The sequence below is a fragment of the Sebastes umbrosus genome, chromosome 10 (genome assembly GCF_015220745.1).
Source record: "Sebastes umbrosus isolate fSebUmb1 chromosome 10, fSebUmb1.pri, whole genome shotgun sequence".
NCBI classification, from domain to species: Eukaryota; Metazoa; Chordata; class Actinopteri; order Perciformes; family Sebastidae; genus Sebastes; species Sebastes umbrosus.
This window is the reverse complement of record NC_051278.1, coordinates 16,649,817-16,670,869: the sequence shown is the minus strand read 5'-3', so window position 1 is coordinate 16,670,869 and position 21,053 is coordinate 16,649,817. Positions and strand designations below refer to the sequence as shown.

The window sequence follows — 21,053 nt, the reverse complement described above, 5'->3', positions numbered from 1 at the left end:
GACGTGTGTCGCCTCACTGTTTTGAGCGATGCTCGTTCATGTTTATGTAGAGCGAACACAAGTGCGATCCTGACGCTGACTTTCGTTGACTGAACAGCCACAGGTGTCGCTGTTAACAAGCATTTCTGATTCAAACAGTCCCTTTAATAAAACACAAAGGTTGGCGCCAAAGACTTGGCCTCCTGTGGGTCGGTGGGAGGATGGATGTATAATAAGACCTGGATATGGTATCCAGAAAAAAAAACTGCTCTTGGGGGGGATTTTCACAAGGCTTTTTATATATATATATGTATATATATATATATGTTTGGGCTGGTATGAAAGCTATCAATCTACCTCTGGTGCTGGATACAAGCACAGCATATATATATATATATATATATATATATGATATTTCTATCATATCTGTCTTATTCTAGTCATACAAATAGCAATCATGCTAACATGAGTAGACGTGAATCACAAATTACTGTATTTTGAAATGATTGCATTATTCAGAGTGGATGACCACTTATTTCTATGTTCCTCTATTTAAACTAAATTAATTGCAATTTTATTATATTTAGTTCATCGTGGAACAATTAACATCCAGTGCTGCAACTTCACGGCTTTAGCTTTGTGACAGATGAAAATTCAACAAACATGAGTATGACAGCATCAAAGCAGAGGGATCATGTGAAAATCAAACTTAATCTCAAATTAAAAAAAAGTTGAGTTTTTATTTTTTCTCCTCTCTTTGTAACAATCAATTATTATTGTCTGGTTTGTCTCCTTTTCTATCAACTCATACAAAAGCAGCAATAGATTTACTTGCCATTTTGAGAATTTGCAAGACTATATATAGTAGACGCTCTAGAATATTTTTGAAAAACCAACTATACTACTATACATAAAGTCAGCAAGCCACAAATCATTTTAGTCTAATCCAATTCAACTTTCACATTCATTATTTTTTTTCTCTGCAAATCCTGTTTGATCTGTCCGCGCTTCGTTCCCAGAAAATGTAATACGTGGATTATACCCGTGTGTCCCCAGCAAGACAAATGATGTCCTGTCGAAGTCTGGATTCACATCTGCAATGTCTTTTCACTGAGGTTGTGTAATAAGATCTCTATAATTTTACTATGATGTACCATTTTTCCTATAGCCATGAGTGTATATTACATGTTGAAGAATTGTCTGATAAATCTGATTACACATCGCTACCTGAGGATGATATCTTAGTTTATCCGATTTCCTTCTGTGTAGTATTTGTCAATACAAGTCATTCAGTTAAAACAATACCAAAAGAGCATATTCCATTCACCATTGTTTATTTGCAGGGGGGAAAGTGCACCATGAAACAAACACAGTATGAACATTCATTGCTTGGAACAGGTGGGAAAGGTTGCTAATTATTTTAGCTTTCAGCACATTATAATCATTTCTGAAATCAGAAAATATGTAGTATTCTATTATGTAAACCTGAAACATAAAGTGTTTGCATGTAGGAAACATGAGGGTTCATATATTAACACCGTCATCCAGCTGCAGCACTAATTAAACAAGCTGAGGGAGTATGCATTTTGATAAACTGGTGGATGAACTGTTGCTGTGGTCTTTGTGGAATCATGTGCAGGCTGCTTACAGAGGCTGATCGGAGAAAGCGGTATAACTCTTCACACGTGCAAAGAAGAAGGGCGTGTACATGCTGTCCAGGTCAAACGCGGTGATAACCGTTTCTCCAGTCATCCTAAAAAAAAACAGAATTAATGTCAATTTTGAAACAAATAGGGAAATATTTCTTTCTTCTCTACTACTATTGGTGCTTATGTCTCTTACTTGTAGGTGATGTGGCAGGAGTGGTGGATCCACACCAGCTTACTGAAACTCTGACGCCCCCCAGAGGACAGATGCAGTCCCACGTGGAAGCTGTGTTCAGCCTCCGGAGGGGGGTTCCGCCTGCAGAACCGATTCCTTTGAAACTCGGTCGCTTTCTGTTAACAAATAACGCAGTTTACGAGCTGAGCCATTAACTCACCGGTTAGCTTGTTGTACTTTCTTCTTGTAAATTTGGAATTTACAGTTCATATGTCACTCGATAACGTGTAACTATGACATTGCTAGTTAAGAAGTAGTGCAACAATTCATTACAGTACAAAAGTATGATGCGAGTTCAGTTTCTTTATCATTCACATAGACGCTCGGATGAGTTATTCAAATTTTTGGAAAGTCTGTTCGCTTTGTTAAAATGTCCCTTTACACAAAAGTCCATCTGTAGCGCTTTAAATGATGTACAGTGGCCACTTAATCTTTCCTACGGTATACATCTTTATCTCACTCCACAAATGCGCCAAACTTGCGTTGCTATCACACTTAACTCGTTTGGTTCGGTTAAAATGAACTCAGGTCCATTTGCCCGGTTGGTAAGGTTGGTTTGGGCTGGTATGAAAGCTATCAATCTACCTCTGGTGCTGGATACAAGCACAGCAGTTTTAACAGCTTTTAAACTTATTAATCAGGGAAAATACCCAAGCTGACGTGCTTCGCCGATATGCATGACCTTAAATACAGATCAATAAGATTTATGAGTTTAGCTTTTGAAATCCTGCTAAAATCACATATCTGCCATCATAAAATCCTGTGGTTGGAACTGCACCAGACTTCGCTTGGGAGCGGACCAAAGCCCACCTTTTCAATCGGTCTCGGTTCGGTTATCTGGTCCGCTCCCAAGCGAAGTCCGGTGCAGTTCCAACCACAGGATTTTATGATAAGCTAAACTCATAAATCTTATTGATCTGTATTTAAGGCCTTGCATATCGGCGAAGCACGTCAGCTTGGGTATTTTCCCTGATTAATAAGTTTAAAAGCTGTTAAAACTGCTGTGCTTGTATCCGACTCTGTATACTTAGTCAGTTCATTAACTCCATTAAAAAGTGTGTGACAGCGATCCCACAGTAATACGCCTCATGTTGCGTCTGTGCGCTCCCTGACGTCCGCATTTTGCTTTCGCACCAGTCATCTGTGAGCGAGCAAAGAGGCTTTTGTACAGTCCTGTCTCTACCATTATTCATCATAACATGCAGTCAATTTGCAGTCTAATAACACTTGTAATAAGTTATTAATCAAAGAACATACTGTAAATATACACATCAAAAGCATTAAAGTGCTGCATAAATTTATGTCAGTCACCAGAATTTGATTTCCCCACGAGGGTCCTGATGATGACGCTCACGTCCAATCGACAAGTTACCGATCAGTCTGTATACCCCCATGTTTACTCCTCTGGTTCGTTTCTAAAAAGTCAGCGTGAACAGGAACCGGACCAGAACTAAAATGCAACAATCATTTTTCCCTTGGTTCGGACCAAATGAACCCAACTACAGGTGTGAAAGCACCCTTATTCTCACCTCCTCCTTTCTCTTGCAGACAACAGCAAAAACTTTGGTTTGATTGTCGGTCTCCTGTGACAGACGGAAATGACCGAGCAGAACAGAATCCATCCTGTAAAATGAAACAAAATTCAACATTCGTGAAAAGTGCCGCCACTCAATCTGTGGAATTATTTTTGATGTTGCGACATCTATTCTAGCCGAGTTTGTAGAAAACAGAGAAGGTGTACCTGACGTTCTTAGTACGCAAGCGAGGAACAACGACCAGAGGATCCTCAGGGGTGGTGAGCATGACGACGTGGCCGTCAGGGAAGAACCGGAGGTACCTGTGACAACAATGTCAACGCATGCTGTGATATCTATACAGCTCACAATACAAAAAATAATGATTGAAGTCAAACATCTACCTGTAGTACTCAACGTGATGCCAAGCCCTGTAAAATCCATCCAGCGATTCCTCTCCTTGACGAATGTACGATGTCTTGCTGATATAAACACCTGTGAAAATAATAGGAATGGAAAGTTCAACATCCAGTTAATCATCTTCAATGGAGGTTCAGTGTAATAATAGAATAACAGTAATAGTATAGTAACAGAAAACTGATTTAGCCAACTGTCTATTTGAGACATTTGGCTTTCGAACTGGTGTTTTGTGCATATAAGAATTATCCTAAAGCTTGCGTATAACATTTTTTTCAATAAATAAATCATTACAACATCCACATGTGTGGTGGAGAATCATAAAATCCCAAAACCTGTGCACAACAGAGCCAGCACACAGCAGGAAGCAGCAAGTTCACACTACATTTTATGTTGACCAGTATTGAAACCAAGCATAAGTCCAGTGGTCTGTATCACATTTTAAAAGTTGGCACATTTTCAAATTTCTGCATTGACTGAAACACTCCAGGTGCTCCAATAACGTTGCTGTAGTCCCACTGCAGGGGGCAACAGTGTGCTGCATGTTAAGAGCAGGTTGGGAAATATAAGATATCAGTACTGGTCTCATTAACTATCACATCCAAAATTTGTAACTCATAAAATACTTAATTACCATCAAAACGGACACGAGGCCTTCGCAGAAACATCTCCCTCCAGGATTTGAAGGGCACAAGTTTGGTGCAGTTCCGTCCCCACACTCTCATACAGGCTAAATGCCAAATCTCAGGGTCCCTGAAGAGAAATAAAAAGAGGAAAAATTAAGATTGAGTGAACCTAAAAATCATGCACACAGAACTGTGTTGAAATTACTTTATCTATTGTGCAGCAACAATTTGAGATCCCCAATTGCCCGATCCCAAATCAGCAAATTTGAGATGCAAAACCTGAGAAAAAAAGCAAGCTGTTGACAAACAAGCTGTCACACAGCTGATCTGTTATGACAGAGGGGCTGACCTTGCACAAATGTAGAACCCACGGCAAACCAAAGAGAGCTGCTCCAGGGCTCGCATGTCCAGCTCACTCGACACAACCCAACGGAAAATGTACATCAGGATTTCGCGTGGCAAGTCTGCAGTAAATAAAACAGGAAACAAATTAGTTAAAATAAATACAAGTTGGTAATGACTTTAGACATGTTTACAATCTTAGAAACAATTACAGATTTTTACGTGAAATGTGCATCTGAGTCAAATCAAACTCAGGAGTGCAGATCTTTGGAAAGGCGCTTTCCAGAGTGAGCTCCTGCTCAAAGTAGGCAAGTAGATCCTCGATATCACCGTCAGCATCATTGTCCTCCCTGCTGCAATAAAAACACATGTTTAGTTTTAGACGTGAGAATATCCCAATCTCTAATACGAGCCTGCAAGCTACATTATTCACCTTTCAGACATAAGCAAGGACCTGTGTTTGTTGTTGGTGTGAATGGGTCAGCACACATTATCAAACTTGGCCGCATGACATTACTCACAACCGTTTCTCCACAAACTTAAAAACATTATTAGTTTTAATACAGTAACCCTTTAGTTACTATGGCAGATAATTACAGACCTCTGTCTGCTATGAAGTCCCTTTAATTTAAAAAATATTATAACAAGCACTTTTATTGTTTAAAAAAACATTGAAATTTGTGTTTTAAGATGTCAGAATTTCTAAATACAGACCTTTCACAGTGTACTGAAACATTGCAGACTTAGATTTTGTAATATCCAAAAGTAATGAAGCAGCTTACAAGTTTCCTCCACCTCGGTCTGCATCAGAAGGACGGCTGTAGTTGATTTTAAACTCAATGTCAGGCACAAGCTGCATAGCCATGCGATAGAACTTGATAGCTGCAAGTAAAGAAAGATGTCAAACGATACATTAACAAGAAAATAAAATTGAAGCTGTCAGGCAGTGCAATCACCTGTTTTTTTTTTAAATACAGAACTCACAAAACTATACGGGTGGCAATTAAACATGCTCAATTACTGTCATTGGCTATGACATCTGTTGAAATTAGGGCTGTCAAAGTTAACGCGATAATAACGCGTATTCATTTTAACGCCACTAATTTCTTTAACGCAATCAATCTTTTGGAGGTTTAAGCTAGAGTGAAGATACTGGCGTCTTATGAAACTAGAAAAACCTAATTAATCTATTGGTACCAACCATGTCATACTAGCTTGTCACAAAGGAGGTTAAATAACGCTACAAACTTATGCTAAATTCTGGCGAGGAAAAACTGTCGGTCCCTTGACCTCTGACCTCAAGATATGTGAATTTAAATGGGTTCTATGGGTACCCACGAGTCTCCCCTTTACAGACATGCCCACTTTATGATAATCACATGCAGTTTGGAGCAAGTCATAGTCAAGTCAGCACACTGACACACTGACAGCTGTTGTTGCCTGTTGGGCTGCAGTTTGACATGTTATGATTTGAGCATATTATTTTATGCTAAATGCAGTACCTGTGAGGGTTTCTGGACAATATTTGTCATTGTTTTGTGTTGGTAATTGATTTCCAATAATAAATATATACATATATTTGCATAAAGCAAGCATATCTACCCACTCCCATGTTGATATATTGACTCCCATATTAAATACTTGACAAATCTCCCTTTAAGGTACATTTTGAACAGATAAAAAATGTGCGATTTATTATGATTAACTATGGACAATCATGCGATTAATCGCGATAAAATATTTTAACCAATCGACAGCCCTAGCTCAAAAATTTCAGGTTTCATTTAAGATCATAACTGACGGTTAGAAATGCCTGTATTATTAACAAAAACCCTGATATAATGTATAATTTTCTACAAGGTGACTCTGAATTAACTGTCATTTCTGTTCCTAAAGAATTTAGAGGGTTTTTTTTGTGATCAACCCAACATTTCAACCTATCACCAACATGCATCCAACATACGTACCCTCATAGACGGCTCCATTCTGCTCTTCCTGAACAGCTCTCAAGAACAGCTCTGTGGCCTGAGGGAAGAGGACTACTGTCAGTCATTCAACAAACAAAATTCAGTGAAAACATTCTGCAACACATCTACGTACATGACCTGGAGAAATCATTTCACAACTTACTTTCTCCTCCTGGGCAATGTCTTGTGACCTCTTCAGGCCTTTAGCTCGCAGCAGTCGGCTACTCAGTCCACTTGCTCCAGAGCTCGATTTGAGTTCAGACATCCACTGAGCTCTGAACACACTGAGCTCCAGCTGCAATTCAATGACAAAGTTATTCAAAGCCAAAAATAGTCCTGAGCTTTGATCTCAGTCTGACTATAACAAGAATAAGAATTTATCAAGTAGGGGTGTGAGAAAATGTTGAAAAATATCAAGCATTGTGATCTTATGTTTTATGATGTTGTATCGATTTTTGCAAAGATTATGCAGTCAATACTTGATTTCATTTGCAAATAGATGCACCCTCTCAGTGTATGTGCCCTCTGGGAGTAATGCTATGTTGTTGGATGTTACGGGACTGTGATAAATGCAAATCCCACTGTTCTGATTGTATTAAAAAAGTCACCTTTTTTTACTCACATTTTATGTATACTATGACAGTTTTCCTAAAATTAGATCACAATATATTGAATCATAACACCTGTATCATGATACGTATCGTATCGCCAGATTCCTGCCAATACACAGCCCTACTATCAAGAACTATTTCTCAATAGGAACCATGTGAAATAGCGTACATCAAACTTCTACATGGCTGCCGTAAATAAGAATATTGATGCGTTTCTTCATTTTACCTTTTTCCTAAACAAACCACAAAATACCTACCTAATGCTTCTGAAAAAGGTGATTCTTTATTTTAACATATGAGGTTTCTTGTTTTATAAATAATATTACTTGGCTCAGCATTCTGTAAATACGTAGTGAGTGGTGTCAATCTGGATACATTTTGGTTTATGCATACAACAGTGGCATAACTGAGGGAGGATCACCACCGAGCTACCAGCGTTGGAAACAGTAAGACAAGTACAGTCTGAGTTTAGAGTACATGTGTTTATGTACTGATACATGTTGTATTTGTACTGCAAGTGATCGGTTTATGTGACACTTGGAGCTAGCTGGCTTTTATAAGGCAGCACCGTGTTAACAGGTTAGTGGAGTTTAACAGAAACATATAACAAGAACAGACAGAGACAAATAAGAAAACAGCAGTGCACAGAAATATTGCTCTCACATCCTGATGGGATAACAGATGGGTGCAGTTGCCATTTATGCAGTCAATAATTTAGAAATTTAAAAAGAACATATATTACTTGTCATCTTACTCCTGTATGTCCATAGAAGATTTCTCACCTGAAGGTTTGGGTCATCTGAACATTCATCTTCATCCTCAATCATACCTCCCACATCTGTATTTTCGTCAGCCTGTACAAGGAAGAAGTGAAGTATTACTCGTCACAGGAGCCGTTTGTCATCAAACCCGGTTACTATGGTCTGTGGTTTATGGATTTGTTTAGTATTTGGGTGGATCGGGTTGATGCAGATGACTGGTTTAGCAGACTGCGATTGCCAGAGCAGGACATTCAGCTCCTCACCGAGTCCCAATCCACCCAGAATGGTATTAAATGTTCAAATTTTCACAATTATAGCGGTACCTTGTGATGAAATTATTTAATTTATTCAATTAACTGAATAGAAAAGATCAGCTCCATTGTCACAGATAACCAATCCAGCTATTTGAGTCAGTATCGGCCTAATATTGGTGTAGATACATCCCTAGTTTGGAGCCAGGTTAAAAAACTGGTTTGGTTAAAGGAAAGGCATAGATGAAATAGTTGGCATTTGTCAACAATTCCTGACTTGTTAAACTGAAGTACAGATGACTTATGACTTTATTCTCATAATACGACTTTTTTTCTCGTAAACATCTGACTTTATTCCTCATAATATTACGACTTTTTTCTCGTAAACTTCTGACTTTATTCTCATAATATTACGACTTTTTCTCGTAAACTTCTGACTTTATTCTCATAATATTACGACTTTTTTCTCTTAAACTTCTGACTTTATTCTCATAATATTACGACTTTTTTTTCTTAAACTTCTGATTTTATTCTCATAATATTACGACTTTTTTTTCTTAAACTTCTGACTTTATTCTCATAATATTACGACTTTTTTCTCTTAAACTTCTGATTTTATTCTCATAATATTTCTACTTTTTTCTCGTAAACTTCTGACTTTATTCTCATAATATTACGACTTTATTCTCTAAATCTCAGATTTATTTATTTTTCCTCAACAATGGTAAATAAAAATGTAAACAAAAAAACAGTTACTCATTTCCAGTATGTTTTTATAAATCCACAGGGAGCCACTGGAGAGGAGCTAAAGAGCCACATGTGGCTCCAGAGCAGCAGGTTGCTGACCTCTGCTTTAATCTAATTAACTACCCAGCTAACAGCACACGACTGCACACCACCATGTAGGTTCATGCTAATGGACGATATAGATAATTAATCTGTTACACATAATATATTGTCAGTATGTCGTTAATTTAAGAGCAGCTGTCTGTGCACAAACATTTAAGTGTTGTTAACAAGTTAAACCCTGCAGAGACTCGTGTAGCAGAGCAGTAACTTAGGTTACCGCTAGCAGTAACTAAGGTTACAGCAGAGCAGTAACTAAGGTTACAGCTAAAGGAATCCATGGTGACCGTTAGCATCGTTAGCTTAGCTTAGCTAGCTGGCAGGCTAACGCGTTAGCTCTCGCTGAATAACAACTGGTAAAAACAGGGTGACCCACCATGACAGCTTGGCTTAGTAGGTCTGCTTCTGTTTGTCGTCACAAGCGGTCAACAACTCGCGTTTACAGTTCACGGTCGGAGAAACGGACAACACAACGGACATATTTACGAGCACGAAGGAACGCAGCCATTCCGCTGAGTGGACCGGAGCTGCTCCAGTGACAACAGGAAGTCAGGGAGTCAGGAAGAGACGTTAGAGAAGGTAGCAGGTAGAGGCTGTGCTGGGTATGGAGGACCAAACATGACTCGGTCATACATTTAATCAGAACATAATGTGGTGGAATAACGAAATCAATAAATATTCCAATTAATAAATAAAATAATGGAGGAATAAATAAAAGCTGTAATGTTATGTAATTAAATTTATAATTAAATAATTGTTATGGCCCACTTTAGCAAACAGGCTCTGAGACCATAGGAAACAAAGGAAGCATGCCCCAACTAAGAAAGGAATACTATTTAACAAAAAAAGATTTAGTTTAAATGGACTGTTTGTAACTTCTTACATGTAAAAATCAATCTGGGTCGCTCACATATGCGCGCTCGAGAGTGGCTACGCTGTTCAGACTCCCTGTGGACACGTACCATCAGACTCCAACACAAACTACACGGAAGCACAGAAACCGCAAAGTTATATCTAGTGAAGCACGTCTTGCGAAACAGTGTTGGCCGTGGTCGGAGGACGCGGGGGAGACCGTAGCCTTGGTCTCCAGGGCCGGAGTCTCTGCTGCACTCTGCTCCTCTGCTCCTCTACCTGCTTGCCTTCACTCAGCTCGTTCCACCTCACGTGCATGCGCGCTCACTACACACTGCAGAAGACTTCGTAGCTCTGAGAATATCTAGTGAATGTACAGTGGACGTTTGTGCAGAAATAAATGCTGCAGCTCCTCCAGAGCTGCAGCATTTATTTATAGCGTCACTTCACAAGACACGGGGTCTTTATATATTTATAGCGTCACTTCACAAGACACGGGTACTTGTGAAGTGATGGGGCTCCGCAGCGAGAAACCTTATCGTCTCCGACCGGGTGCCATTGTCTCCCTCCGACCGCAGTCGGGAGGCTGAAGCAGGAAAAGCCAACACTAGGATCAGCACTGATTCATGGAGAGACCTCCGCCTGGTCAGCTAACATTACTGCCAAGCAGGTGAAATATAGAGTGATGTTGTGGTTTTAGCTGACGTGTGTCACCTCACTGTGTTGAGCGATGCTCGTTCATGTCTATTTAGAGCAAGCAAGCGCGAGCCCGACGCTGATTTTCGTTGACTTAACAGCCACAGGTGTCGCTGTTAACAACCATTTCTGATTCTTACATACAGTCCCTTTAAATAATTGTTATGGCCCACCGTAGTGAACAGGCTCCGAGACCATAGCAAACAAAGGAAGCATGCCCCAACTAAGAAAGGAATCTTTAACTTACCTATACAGAAAACACACAAGCGACACAGCAACGATGTTCTAGGAACATTTCCAGAAGGTTATTTCTGTAAAACCTTTAAATAAACTGTAGGGAGTAATCCCTGAAGGTTCAGGTTCTAATTATAAAGCTGAAGTGCAGTTTCACAGTGGGCAACTTCGGGGTCTGAAATGTGAAGCCAATGCGGACGACTGCTGTGGAGGCGACTCCTCTGGTTTAAAAAAAGAAGTCTATGAGAAAATGAGCCTACTTCTCACTTGATTTATTACCTCAGTAAACATTGTAAACATGAGTTTATGGTCTCAATCGCTAGTTTCAAGTCTTCTTCAATACAGCATGATGTTCATTTACTAAATTATGGTCCAATTTAGAGTCAAATAGACCATAAAGCAGGGTATCCTTTAGGGCGTGGCTACCCTGTGATTAACAGGTCGCTACCACGGCGTTGTCCAGTCTGGGAGTTGTCTGTGTTTTTGTCATAAAACTTTAACCCTTTCACAGTGTGTTTACAGTTCTTCAAAGTTAATTATAACCTTTTTGGTCGCCCTTAAAATGTCTTATACAGCATTTTATACCCTCTCAGGTCACTTGTGGTTGCAAAAAGCCAAAATGGCAACAGCCAAAATGCCGGACTCAAGGCTTCAAAACGGCACTCCACTAACCAATGGATGACGTCACGGTGACTGCGTCCAATTCTTATATACAGTCTATGAGTTTTTATTAGTATCAGTTGGCCTATTATCATTCCTTGTAGTAGTATAAAAAGTAGGGCTGCAAGTAACAACTACTGTATTTCTATTATGAATTCATCTGCCAATTATTATCTCAATTGGTCGTTTAGTCTACAAAATGACAGGAAATGTACATAAAATGATCATCAAAAGTTCTCAGAACCCAAGTTGGCATCTTCAGACATTTTGATATGACAAGCCAACAATCTGAAAGGCAAAATCTATTCTATTTAGAGGTATATAAACCAGAGTAAAAGTAGCAAATCCTTACATTTCAGAAGCTGGAACCAGCAAATATTTGGCATTGATGCTTGAGGAATTATTTAAAGGGCCACAATGTGTAGGATTTAGGAGGATCTATTAGCAGAAATGGAATATAATATTCATAATTATGTTTTCATTAGTGTGTAATTACCTGAAACTAAGAATCGTTGTGTTTTTGTTAGCTTAGAATGAGACGTTTATATCTACATACAGAGCGGATCCTCTTCACGGAGTCCGCCATATTGCACCGCCATGTTTCTACAGTAGCCCGGAACAGATAAACCAAACATTGGCTCTAGAGAGAGCCTTCCATGTTTTTACGTTTCCTGAAGACCACCGCAGTTCAGTTTGTAAATCTGAATTTTTTCAATAAAAAAATAAAAAAATATAAGCAAAAAAATAAATAAATACAATTTTGGACCTTTCTGCTTCACTTTGTATGAGCAGAGAAGAATGCGACACAAGAGCATACATGCTCTGTCACTTCCGGTTTTGCTTTGCGCCGAGAATGTTCGTTTTTTGTGTGGTATATTTTTCTGTTTTTATCATTTCAGTGTTATGAACGATACATATCATGTCATTTACCTATCACTGCTATGTATTTGGATTGTTTAAGAGTTTGGGAATGACTGTTTTGTATTTATTTTACACGCAGCAAGCTTAAAAGCAGGGTGTGCAGATATCTATCTTTGTACCCGGCCGAGGAGAGCTGTGATTTGTTGTTTCGAGTCCGCAAGCAGTGTTTTTTTTACAGCATCGCGAGATTATGATAACGAGAGGGCCTGGATAGATAGATGAAACTGTATTTATACAGTGTGTTGGACACTCTGGATGCGGTTATCTCTCAGTGGACTGATTATTCCTGTTGAACATCGACTACTAATGCTCGGATATGTGTTGTAGTGGATCTGACTGGAGGAGGGTGAGTGTTGTTGTTGTCTGATGCTGCTTCTCTGGTGAAGTTAGGAGATAAATTCAGGCCATTTTTCTCCTCTGCAGCGCTGTAATGTTGTTTTCAGCAGCTGGGCCACCAGCAGCACCACAACAACATTATAATCTAGCATTAATTGTATTATGTTTGCTACCATTACATGCACATGGCTGCAGGTTATAGTATTAAACCCAGTCTACTGGAACTAACTGCAGAGTGATTTATATCCACATAATGAATGTTTTGGTGCTAAATATGTGAGCTAGCTTTCACTATTGCTTTAACTATGAATACAACAGCTATGCCAGCTAACCATTACATTATGAAAACATGGAAATAGTACTTACTCTTAGTCTTGCAAGTAGTAGCTATTAGCAATCTAATGCCAGTCAGTAAACATGGAGAATCTATGAATATGCAAATATTGTTCACTTAAACTGCTGGACAAGATGTCTCCTACCTTACTGAAAAGCAGCTGGAGGCTTGAAGTTTTCCACATCAGAGCTTGTGCAAGTTGCATATTGAACCCTGATTGGCTACCAAATTAGTTGTGATGTCACAAAATGATTGTTGTAGGTACACATCTTGAAACTCAGATTTAAAGGCGCTATTGATAACATTCAGCCACTAGATGTCACACTCTCCCGCCCACCCGTTCTATTGCATTTACTTCACAACAAGTCGTTGTCAGGCACTTAGGCACTTCACCACACTTTGGCCAGACAGAGGAGCACATTCAGCGAAAGACTTCTCCTACCTCGGTGTACCACGGAGCGGCACAGAAGGTCCTTCCTACCCACTGCCATCAGACTGAACAACTCATCTCTGGACTAACTAAATAACATCCCCCTCTCTCTCACACACACTGTCACTCATCCATCCAGCAGTGCAGTCAGACATGCATCACAATTGGACATACGTACTGGCACTTGCTAACCAGCTTTTAAGAGTATTTATTGCTTATGCATATTTTCTATCTTATTTATTCTTATTCTATTCTTAATCTTGTTGTGTGCTTGTTCTAGCTTTTGCTGCTGTAACTCAGAAATTTCCCCTCGGGGATTAATAAAGTACCTACCTACCTAACTATCCTTATCCCAAATCTTTCCTTTAATGCTGCAGGCAGATAAAACTGTGGCACTGAAAACTGAGGTCCTTAATTAATCATCAGCCGTAGCTAGGATTGGGAGGATTAATGGAGCCTACCTGCTCAATACAAACGTGTATATTTGTGATATATTGGACGATGCTGATACTGTATATCGGCATATATTGTGGCTGATGCATAGAGTACCAAGAACTTTCAGCAGGAATGCCAAATGCCACTTCCGAAAGTGTCTCATATAGTTTGTCCACAGCACCAACAAGTTTTCCAACAATTAAATGTCCCACTTAGTAGTTAGCTTGTGACCAATTGAATACGTCCTACTTGGTTTATAATGGGCCACGTACATTGTAATTCATAACTAACATGAGTTTTTGTCGTTCATCCTTCACCTTCTCAGCTAGAAGGAGGCGAGTCCATGACACCATGAGTCCTCCAGCTCTTCCCGTGGTCTTCTGCTGTTGTCACAGGAAAATCTGGTTGCATTCAGCCAGCGGGAGGCAAACACATCTCCATCTTCCACCCAGTTATCATCTTCCCACGCATCCTATGGAAGGACAAGCATAATGAATAGATACACCACCATCAGACAGCTCGGGGATGGCACCTACGGCTCAGTCATCCTCGGCCGCAGCCTGGAGTCGGGAGAGCTGGTTGCCATAAAGAAGTGAGTGTTTGGAAAATTGTGTGTGATTTTGTTTTGTTTTTTCAGCTGTGCAATTTTATGTCAAGTTAATAGGAAAAATATTTTTCAGAATGAAAAGAAAATTCTACTCCTGGGAAGAATGCATGAACCTCCGTGAAGTCAAGGTGATTTTATCTTTTCTACATTTTGAGCACAATTTCACACATTTGAATAGCACACCAGAATTATGGAAAAATCAACCCAAAATCAACTTTTAATATAGAATTTTAATATAGAAAGTCCATATTTACTGATCAAATTGATGTTAAATACTATGTGCCCATATTATATTATTAATGATCCCCATTGGCTTTTCAATGTTGTTATCAAAACTCCACAAACATTATATGGAGTTTTGGCTCCATTCTCCAATTTTGGGTGTGAGATATCATCACACTGTGCGGTATTACTAGCTAACCTTAAAAACAATTTTGTAGGGGGGGGTGGAACAATACTGTCCAGAGTATTTTTTGTTTTATTTTGGTGCCACACCCTGCGACTCTTTTGCTGTTTGGGTTGATTTTTCTTTTTTTTTGTAGAATAGAGAAGTAACTTCGTGATAACTTGATTTGCAGGTAATTCAGTAATTATATGGTTGATATACTGTACATTTTTAGTCCAGTTGTCAAACACTCAAAACTTTCTGTCGTTTGTTTTCACACCAATTCAGTATGTTACTGTCTAAATCTCCTCACAGCTCAAAGTCACACACCAGCTCTAAGAGTTGAAGGTGATTCTTGTGTGCTGTTGGTTTTGAGCTCTGGTTCCCATCCCCGGCTTACACAACCCCCCTTTCCTAGAGCTTATAACGCAGCAGAAACATGTGTAGAACACGCCGGTCCTTAGAGTCCTGCTAACTGGATCATAATTACAGCATGTCACACCATAAAATCTCAAAATCCCATTACAGCTTTTCCCCCCTTACTAAAAGTTAGCATGGTTAAACCTGTATCATCCAAGTGCATGGGAAACATGTATATTTCTCCATCCTGCTTCCCTTTTTTTAATTGTAAGTATAAAAACCCACCTTTGCAGCATTTACCCCCCAAACTCCATTGTGTTCTTCTTACACTGTTTTAACAGGAAGGCTTTGTTCCATAGTTGTAGGGCGTGCTTTTGAATGTGCTGCAGTGACCTGTGTGTATTGTCCAGCATGGTTAAATTGACTATTACATTTTTTTTTGTTTATGTATTCCACATATTCTTACATTATCTGTTTTCTTTTATTCCCTCAGTCATTAAAGAAACTCAACCACGCTAATGTGATCAAACTTAAGGAGGTAATTCGAGAAAATGATCACTTGTACTTTATATTTGAGTACATGAAGGAAAATCTCTATCAGCTAATGAAAGACAGGTGCGTATAGTTGTTTACATTATTTAATCCCACATTTTAAAGCTGTTTTATAAATGCTTACAGTTTCCTTTCTAACTGTTTCTTGCTGCAGGACTCGACTGTTTCCTGAATCTGCTGTGAGAAATATCATGTTTCAGATACTGCAGGGGCTCACGTTCATTCACAAACACGGTACGTCTGTTTACGGTGCTAAATTACATGTGGCACATTTTACATTTTGTACCAGTTTGAGTGAAGACGGTCACGCTGTGTGTCGTTTGTTAGGGTTTTTTCACAGGGACATGAAACCTGAGAATCTCCTGTGCATGGGCCCAGAGCTGGTGAAAATAGCTGACTTCGGGCTCGCCCGTGAAATCAGATCTCGACCTCCGTACACAGACTACGTCTCGACCAGATGGTGAGTTTCTTTTAGAGTAAACATAACGCACATGTTTAATAGTTCCGTGCACTCAAGTCCGAGTACTCTCTTTTTTTTGGACCAGGTACAGAGCCCCAGAGGTGCTCCTCAGATCCACATCCTACAGCTCACCCATAGACCAGTGGGCGATCGGCTGCATCATGGCAGAGCTTTACAGCCTCAGGCCTCTATTCCCAGGCTCCAGTGAAGTGGACACCATATTCAGAGTTTGCCAAGTCTTGGGTACGCCAAAGAAGGTAAGCTCCTTCACATGTGCACAGCAGAATTACAAAGAGCACTGTATTTGACATTCCTGGACATTTCACACCACTCTCTCTCACCACTTAGCTTCATTCCAGATAGCAATACTCGTGTATTGGAATGATCTGATTTGCTTAAGCCGAACAGCCAATCAGAGTGATTCTTTCACTGACACGTTCTGCTGCCGATTCAACCTAATGAATCAGCCAAAAAGCCTTTGACAAACTAGAGCCGACTGAACGGGACACACTGAAAAAACTACGGTGACAGATGCTTGCCGATGGCCCGAAATTGTCCGACGGCCGACTGTCGGCTTGGTGTGTCAGGGCCTTAAAATAGCCTGTGTTTTCTCCCTCCAGAATGATTGGCCGGAGGGATTCCATCTGGCAAGTGCTATGAATTTCCGTTGGCCTCAGTGTGTTCCATGTAATCTGAAGACACTGATCCCAAATGCCAGTCCTGAAGCCATTCATCTGATGACAGACCTGCTCCAGTGGGATCCCAGGAAGAGACCAGCTTCTGCCCAGGTAGCGCCTGACCTACACTTCCTGACCTCCTCATAGCTGAACGTAAAGACTGAAAGCTGATGTTGTTCAAATCTTTTCAGGCTCTCAGGTACTCTTACTTCCACGTGGGCCAAGCCTTGGGCACCCCTCAGCAGATCCTGGAGCAGGGCAGACCTCAGCCGGGCCTCGTGCCGCTGCAGGCTCCTTTACAGTCCCAACAGTCGCTGCAGCAGCAACCCCTGCTGCTCAAGCCGGTGCCGCCCTCCCAGCCTCCGCCTCACAACCAACACTGCCCCCCCTCCAGGCCTCTCCAGCAGATCCATCCCTCCCCTGTATCTGCAGCTGCCCAGGCGGCAGTGTACCAACGGCACACGGAGCTGGTCCGAGAGCAGCAACCGAAGCACATCCTGAAGCAGGAACAGAGCGGAGGAACGCCACAGAGCCATCTTCCTTACATTGTTGACAAGAGTCTCCAGAGCAAGGTGAGGCTGAGTATAGATTGGTTCCATCAAAGGGAGGCTGACCAGAGCCAGAATATGTAGACAAATATAATAACTTCTTTCTTTGAACATGAAATTGTGGAAAATATTCCTCACGTGTATGGTTGATGTTGTTGTTGTTGTTTTTTAGCAAACAAGACAGGAGTCAGAAAAAGCAAACCTACTGAGCTATCAGCTGAAACCTAAAGGAGGCCGGCGGCGCTGGGGCCACGGCACAGGACACCTTAAAGCAGCAGTGGGTAGAATTGGAGCAAATATGATTTTTAATAAAAAGCTATTTTTATAAAAAGGTGACTATATCCTGACAGTAGGGCATGAGACAGGTAATCTTATGATGCCAAAAACTTTCTGCCTACCACCACTTTAAGGGTGAAGACTGGGACGACTACGAAGAAACCGACCTGACATCCATAAGTATTCTTGGAAAAAGTAACTTCTCCACAGAGAAGTCGAGGCAGGGGGAGGACGCGCTGAGCAGGTGAGGCTGGATGTCTAATGTATAAAACAAAAAAGATCTGTAGCCGAAGCTAATGTCCATACATCACTATTACTACAAGCAGGTAACTTTCATTACGTTTGACTCAGTGAATGCCTTCCGTCTTTCAGATATGGAAACGTTCTGGATTTCAGTCGACCCAATGGAAAGGAAGATGCACCTTTAAACCTGAACAAGAGCACAGCCTATCAGGAGCCATCGAGAACCGCTTCTGCCAAACATCATTACTTGAGTCAGTCACGATATTTACCAGGTAATATATATCCCAAGACTTCCCTTGAGTAAAGTTAGTAGGACTGAGGGTAGTCTTTAATAAAAACAAATCTTAGGCAATCTTCATAAGCGATGTACAGTTTATGTCAATGCAAATAATTTGGTAACCATGGTAACACATAGGCATGTCAGCACATAAAAGGAGTTAAAACAAAGGCATCTGTATTTTGGCAGTAGCAGTAAAAGACGCCTCTTTTTCATCCTGTTGTTACCATGGATGCATAAAGAGAACTGGATACAGCGTTGGAGGCGGGCTCCTGTTCATTCCTATGAAAGTTTCTCAGTGGCACATGAAGCCAAAATGGCTCGACTGCCGAGTGATAAAGTCACCAATGTCTCTTTTTTTCCCCCCTTGGTGCTATTTGTTTTTCTGACTTGTCTATCATCTTCCTTCAGGCATTATCACAAAGAAGAATGTGGCCATTAACGCCAGTAAAGACTTCACTGGAAGCCATCTTTGGGGCAACAGCAGTATTCCATTTGGAGGGACTCTGCCGAGCAGAGGCGCTCACGGTAATCTCCCACGACATAACTTCACTGCAATCTTTGCAACTCGTTATCTCACCATCACAGTCAAGTGATTGGATGTGTTTTTTGTTTGTTTTAAATATCAGGTACAAATACAATCCCAGGTGGATACATGCCGTCGTTTTACAAAAAAGACATCGGTTCTGCCGGTCACGGGGGGCACCAGGGTCCTTCAGTGGAATCAACAGCATCAAGTGAGGATGAATTTCAGAGCTTTCTGTAATATTCAGTTAACTTATATAAACTGTTATGGCAGCCACCTAATAAGTTAGGGATAATGTAAAGCAAGCCGGTCATTGTGGTGTAATATTATTTATTTCATTTATTTCACCACAATGACCCGTTAGCTGTACATTATCCCGATTATTACACGGCTACTTACTGAAGAAATCAATAATTTGACACAAAAACGGTCCGTCAGAGTCCGACATCAGAGCTGCGTCCATAGCAACGGTCTGCTATAAAGAAATACCAGCCCGTAGAATGCTGTGATTGACCAATCAGAATTGAGTATTCAATAAAGCAGTTTAATGATGCCTTTTAAAAAAAAAAAAAAAAAAAACTCCAAACAAACCTGTTGTTTTGATGCTATTTTAGATTATGCAACGTGGCAGTCTGGCCGGAGTCCCATGAACACGTCTACCAACAGGCCGTTGGCCAACAAGAGCACCCCCGGTCTGCTGCCTCGCCCGCCGGTACAGAGCATCCACCGGCGAACAGACTGGTCTGCCAAATATGGACACCGCTAGTGCCCCGTCTGGAGCTCTGATCTGAGCTCCCTAGACAAACTCTTTAACCTCCAAAGAGTAGGCCTAGTTGTTTTATAATACAAATCTGTGCATACATCTTACACAGCAATAACAATATGTTTTTTCATTATGTGTACTATGGATGTTGTGAGTTGTAAAATATCTAAGTGTATGTGTATATTTAAATGCAACCGGCCAAAATTTGAGCCCAGATTTGCTCCTCAGTGTTTTCATTTTGTATTTCTGTAACATAGCTACTGTTCTACAGAGGTCACAGCCTCAGTTTTTGTATCGGATTTATCATTGAATGTTCACCAACTGTATACATGATATGCATATTATAATTTTATGAAAACTTCACTGTGACTTGTTTTTGGCTACAACTAATTCCTTTGCCTCTGTACAGTTCAGTTTTTACATTCCTGCTGTTTTTTTGGTAACTATTATTTGTGCATTATATGTTTTTTAATGAAATTCAAGGAAGGCCACACTTTAATTTCAGTAAAATTAATGCAATGCAAGTGGTTGCCACACTGTTTTAGTTTCTGAAGTAAAATGATCCGAGTTGACACGTTCTACCCCCTTGGCCAAAGTGAGTGTGATTATTGAATCGCCAGTTATTGGGTATAATTAAACTTTTCACTGGGTAATGATATGTTCAACTTGTGTAATTTGTCATGAAACACTTTAATATGATTGGCTGACTGCAGGCCAAAAAAAAAAAAATTACGTATCTGTCCATTTTTCATGTCTGGCCAACAGCAATCCACCAGTAGTACCTCACTGTTAATGCCATACATGCATGAATACAGTCCATTTATATTGATATACTACAGCGGGCACATACTATAATGATATTTATGCCTGCTTTGGTGCAAATTGTGATTGAAAGAAAGATGTTGCAATTTCATCAACTAGCAAAACTGTCTGCTGAGACTCTTAATGGACAATCGTCCTGCAGTTAAAGCAGGTATAAGTATTTTGTTATACTACATTGTACTTAATTGACACCTAACAGGGGTATTCTTATCTTCATGCACAATGTGTATGTATGGCACAGCAACAGTTGAATTGTTAACTTTACCATTTGCTACATAGCACCGTCTACAGGGGATACAGTGAAATAGGGTGCCACAGATAAGCTATATACTGTAAGAAATGATGAACACATCAGTGGTTTAAATTGTGTCATCATAATAAATATGGTATTAAAAAGAGTGCTGGAGAGGACAGCTACGGGACGTGATCATACAGTAAACAGTTTTTATATTTAGGTTTAGCAA

General features: G+C 40.2%; 2 protein-coding genes across 11 annotated transcripts; one reads left to right on the top strand and one right to left on the bottom strand.

Annotated features, from left to right (window-relative positions):
* Nucleotides 1–1,296: 1,296 nt before the first annotated feature.
* On the bottom strand, nt 1,297–13,427 carry fbxo9 (F-box protein 9). 5 transcript variants are annotated; one of them, XM_037782340.1, is made up of 13 exons: nt 13,374–13,427; nt 8,120–8,191; nt 6,890–7,021; nt 6,727–6,784; nt 5,542–5,641; nt 4,982–5,112; nt 4,767–4,881; nt 4,426–4,544; nt 3,779–3,869; nt 3,602–3,697; nt 3,390–3,483; nt 1,822–1,976; nt 1,297–1,732 (listed from the first exon to the last, which is right to left on the bottom strand). In XM_037782340.1, the coding sequence occupies exons 1-13, from the start codon at nt 13,410–13,412 to the stop codon at nt 1,624–1,626; spliced, it is 1,311 nt and encodes a 436-aa protein (XP_037638268.1). In that variant the 5' UTR covers nt 13,413–13,427; the 3' UTR covers nt 1,297–1,623. The 5 variants fall into 5 exon arrangements, with proteins under 5 accessions (XP_037638268.1, XP_037638269.1, XP_037638273.1 ...); XM_037782341.1 differs by having other exon boundaries at nt 4,982–5,109; XM_037782345.1 differs by lacking the exon at nt 13,374–13,427 and adding an exon at nt 10,991–11,120.
* On the top strand, nt 9,650–20,448 carry LOC119495625 (serine/threonine-protein kinase ICK-like). 6 transcript variants are annotated; one of them, XM_037782309.1, is made up of 15 exons: nt 9,650–9,781; nt 14,419–14,685; nt 14,774–14,828; nt 15,939–16,060; nt 16,152–16,231; nt 16,325–16,457; nt 16,543–16,714; nt 17,078–17,245; nt 17,326–17,706; nt 17,855–17,959; nt 18,093–18,202; nt 18,331–18,473; nt 18,890–19,006; nt 19,108–19,215; nt 19,619–20,425. In XM_037782309.1, exons 2-15 carry the CDS (start codon nt 14,585–14,587, stop codon nt 19,768–19,770), a joined length of 1,947 nt encoding a protein of 648 aa, XP_037638237.1. In that variant the 5' UTR covers nt 9,650–9,781; nt 14,419–14,584; the 3' UTR covers nt 19,771–20,425. The 6 variants fall into 6 exon arrangements, with proteins under 6 accessions (XP_037638237.1, XP_037638239.1, XP_037638238.1 ...); XM_037782311.1 differs by having other exon boundaries at nt 9,753–9,774; nt 19,619–20,448; XM_037782310.1 differs by having other exon boundaries at nt 9,776–9,797; nt 19,619–20,448.
* Nucleotides 20,449–21,053: the final 605 nt, after the last annotated feature.

Bases quoted from the DNA above. Each gene is read 5' to 3' on its own strand.
- fbxo9 (XM_037782340.1), bottom strand. From the start codon at position 13,412: ATGTGGAAAACTTCAAGCCTCCAGCTGCTTTTCAGTAAG. The intron at 5,113-5,541 runs GTAAGCTGCTTC...TTTTTATTGCAG, and splicing joins GACCGAGGTGGAGGAAACTT to CAGGGAGGACAATGATGCTG. The intron at 4,882-4,981 runs GTAAAAATCTGT...TATTTACTGCAG, and splicing joins GACTCAGATGCACATTTCAC to ACTTGCCACGCGAAATCCTG.
- LOC119495625 (XM_037782311.1), top strand. From the start codon at position 14,585: ATGAATAGATACACCACCATCAGACAGCTCGGGGATGGCACCTACGGC. The intron at 17,960-18,092 runs GTGGGTAGAATT...CACCACTTTAAG, and splicing joins CAGGACACCTTAAAGCAGCA to GGTGAAGACTGGGACGACTA. The intron at 18,203-18,330 runs GTGAGGCTGGAT...TCCGTCTTTCAG, and splicing joins GGGGAGGACGCGCTGAGCAG to ATATGGAAACGTTCTGGATT.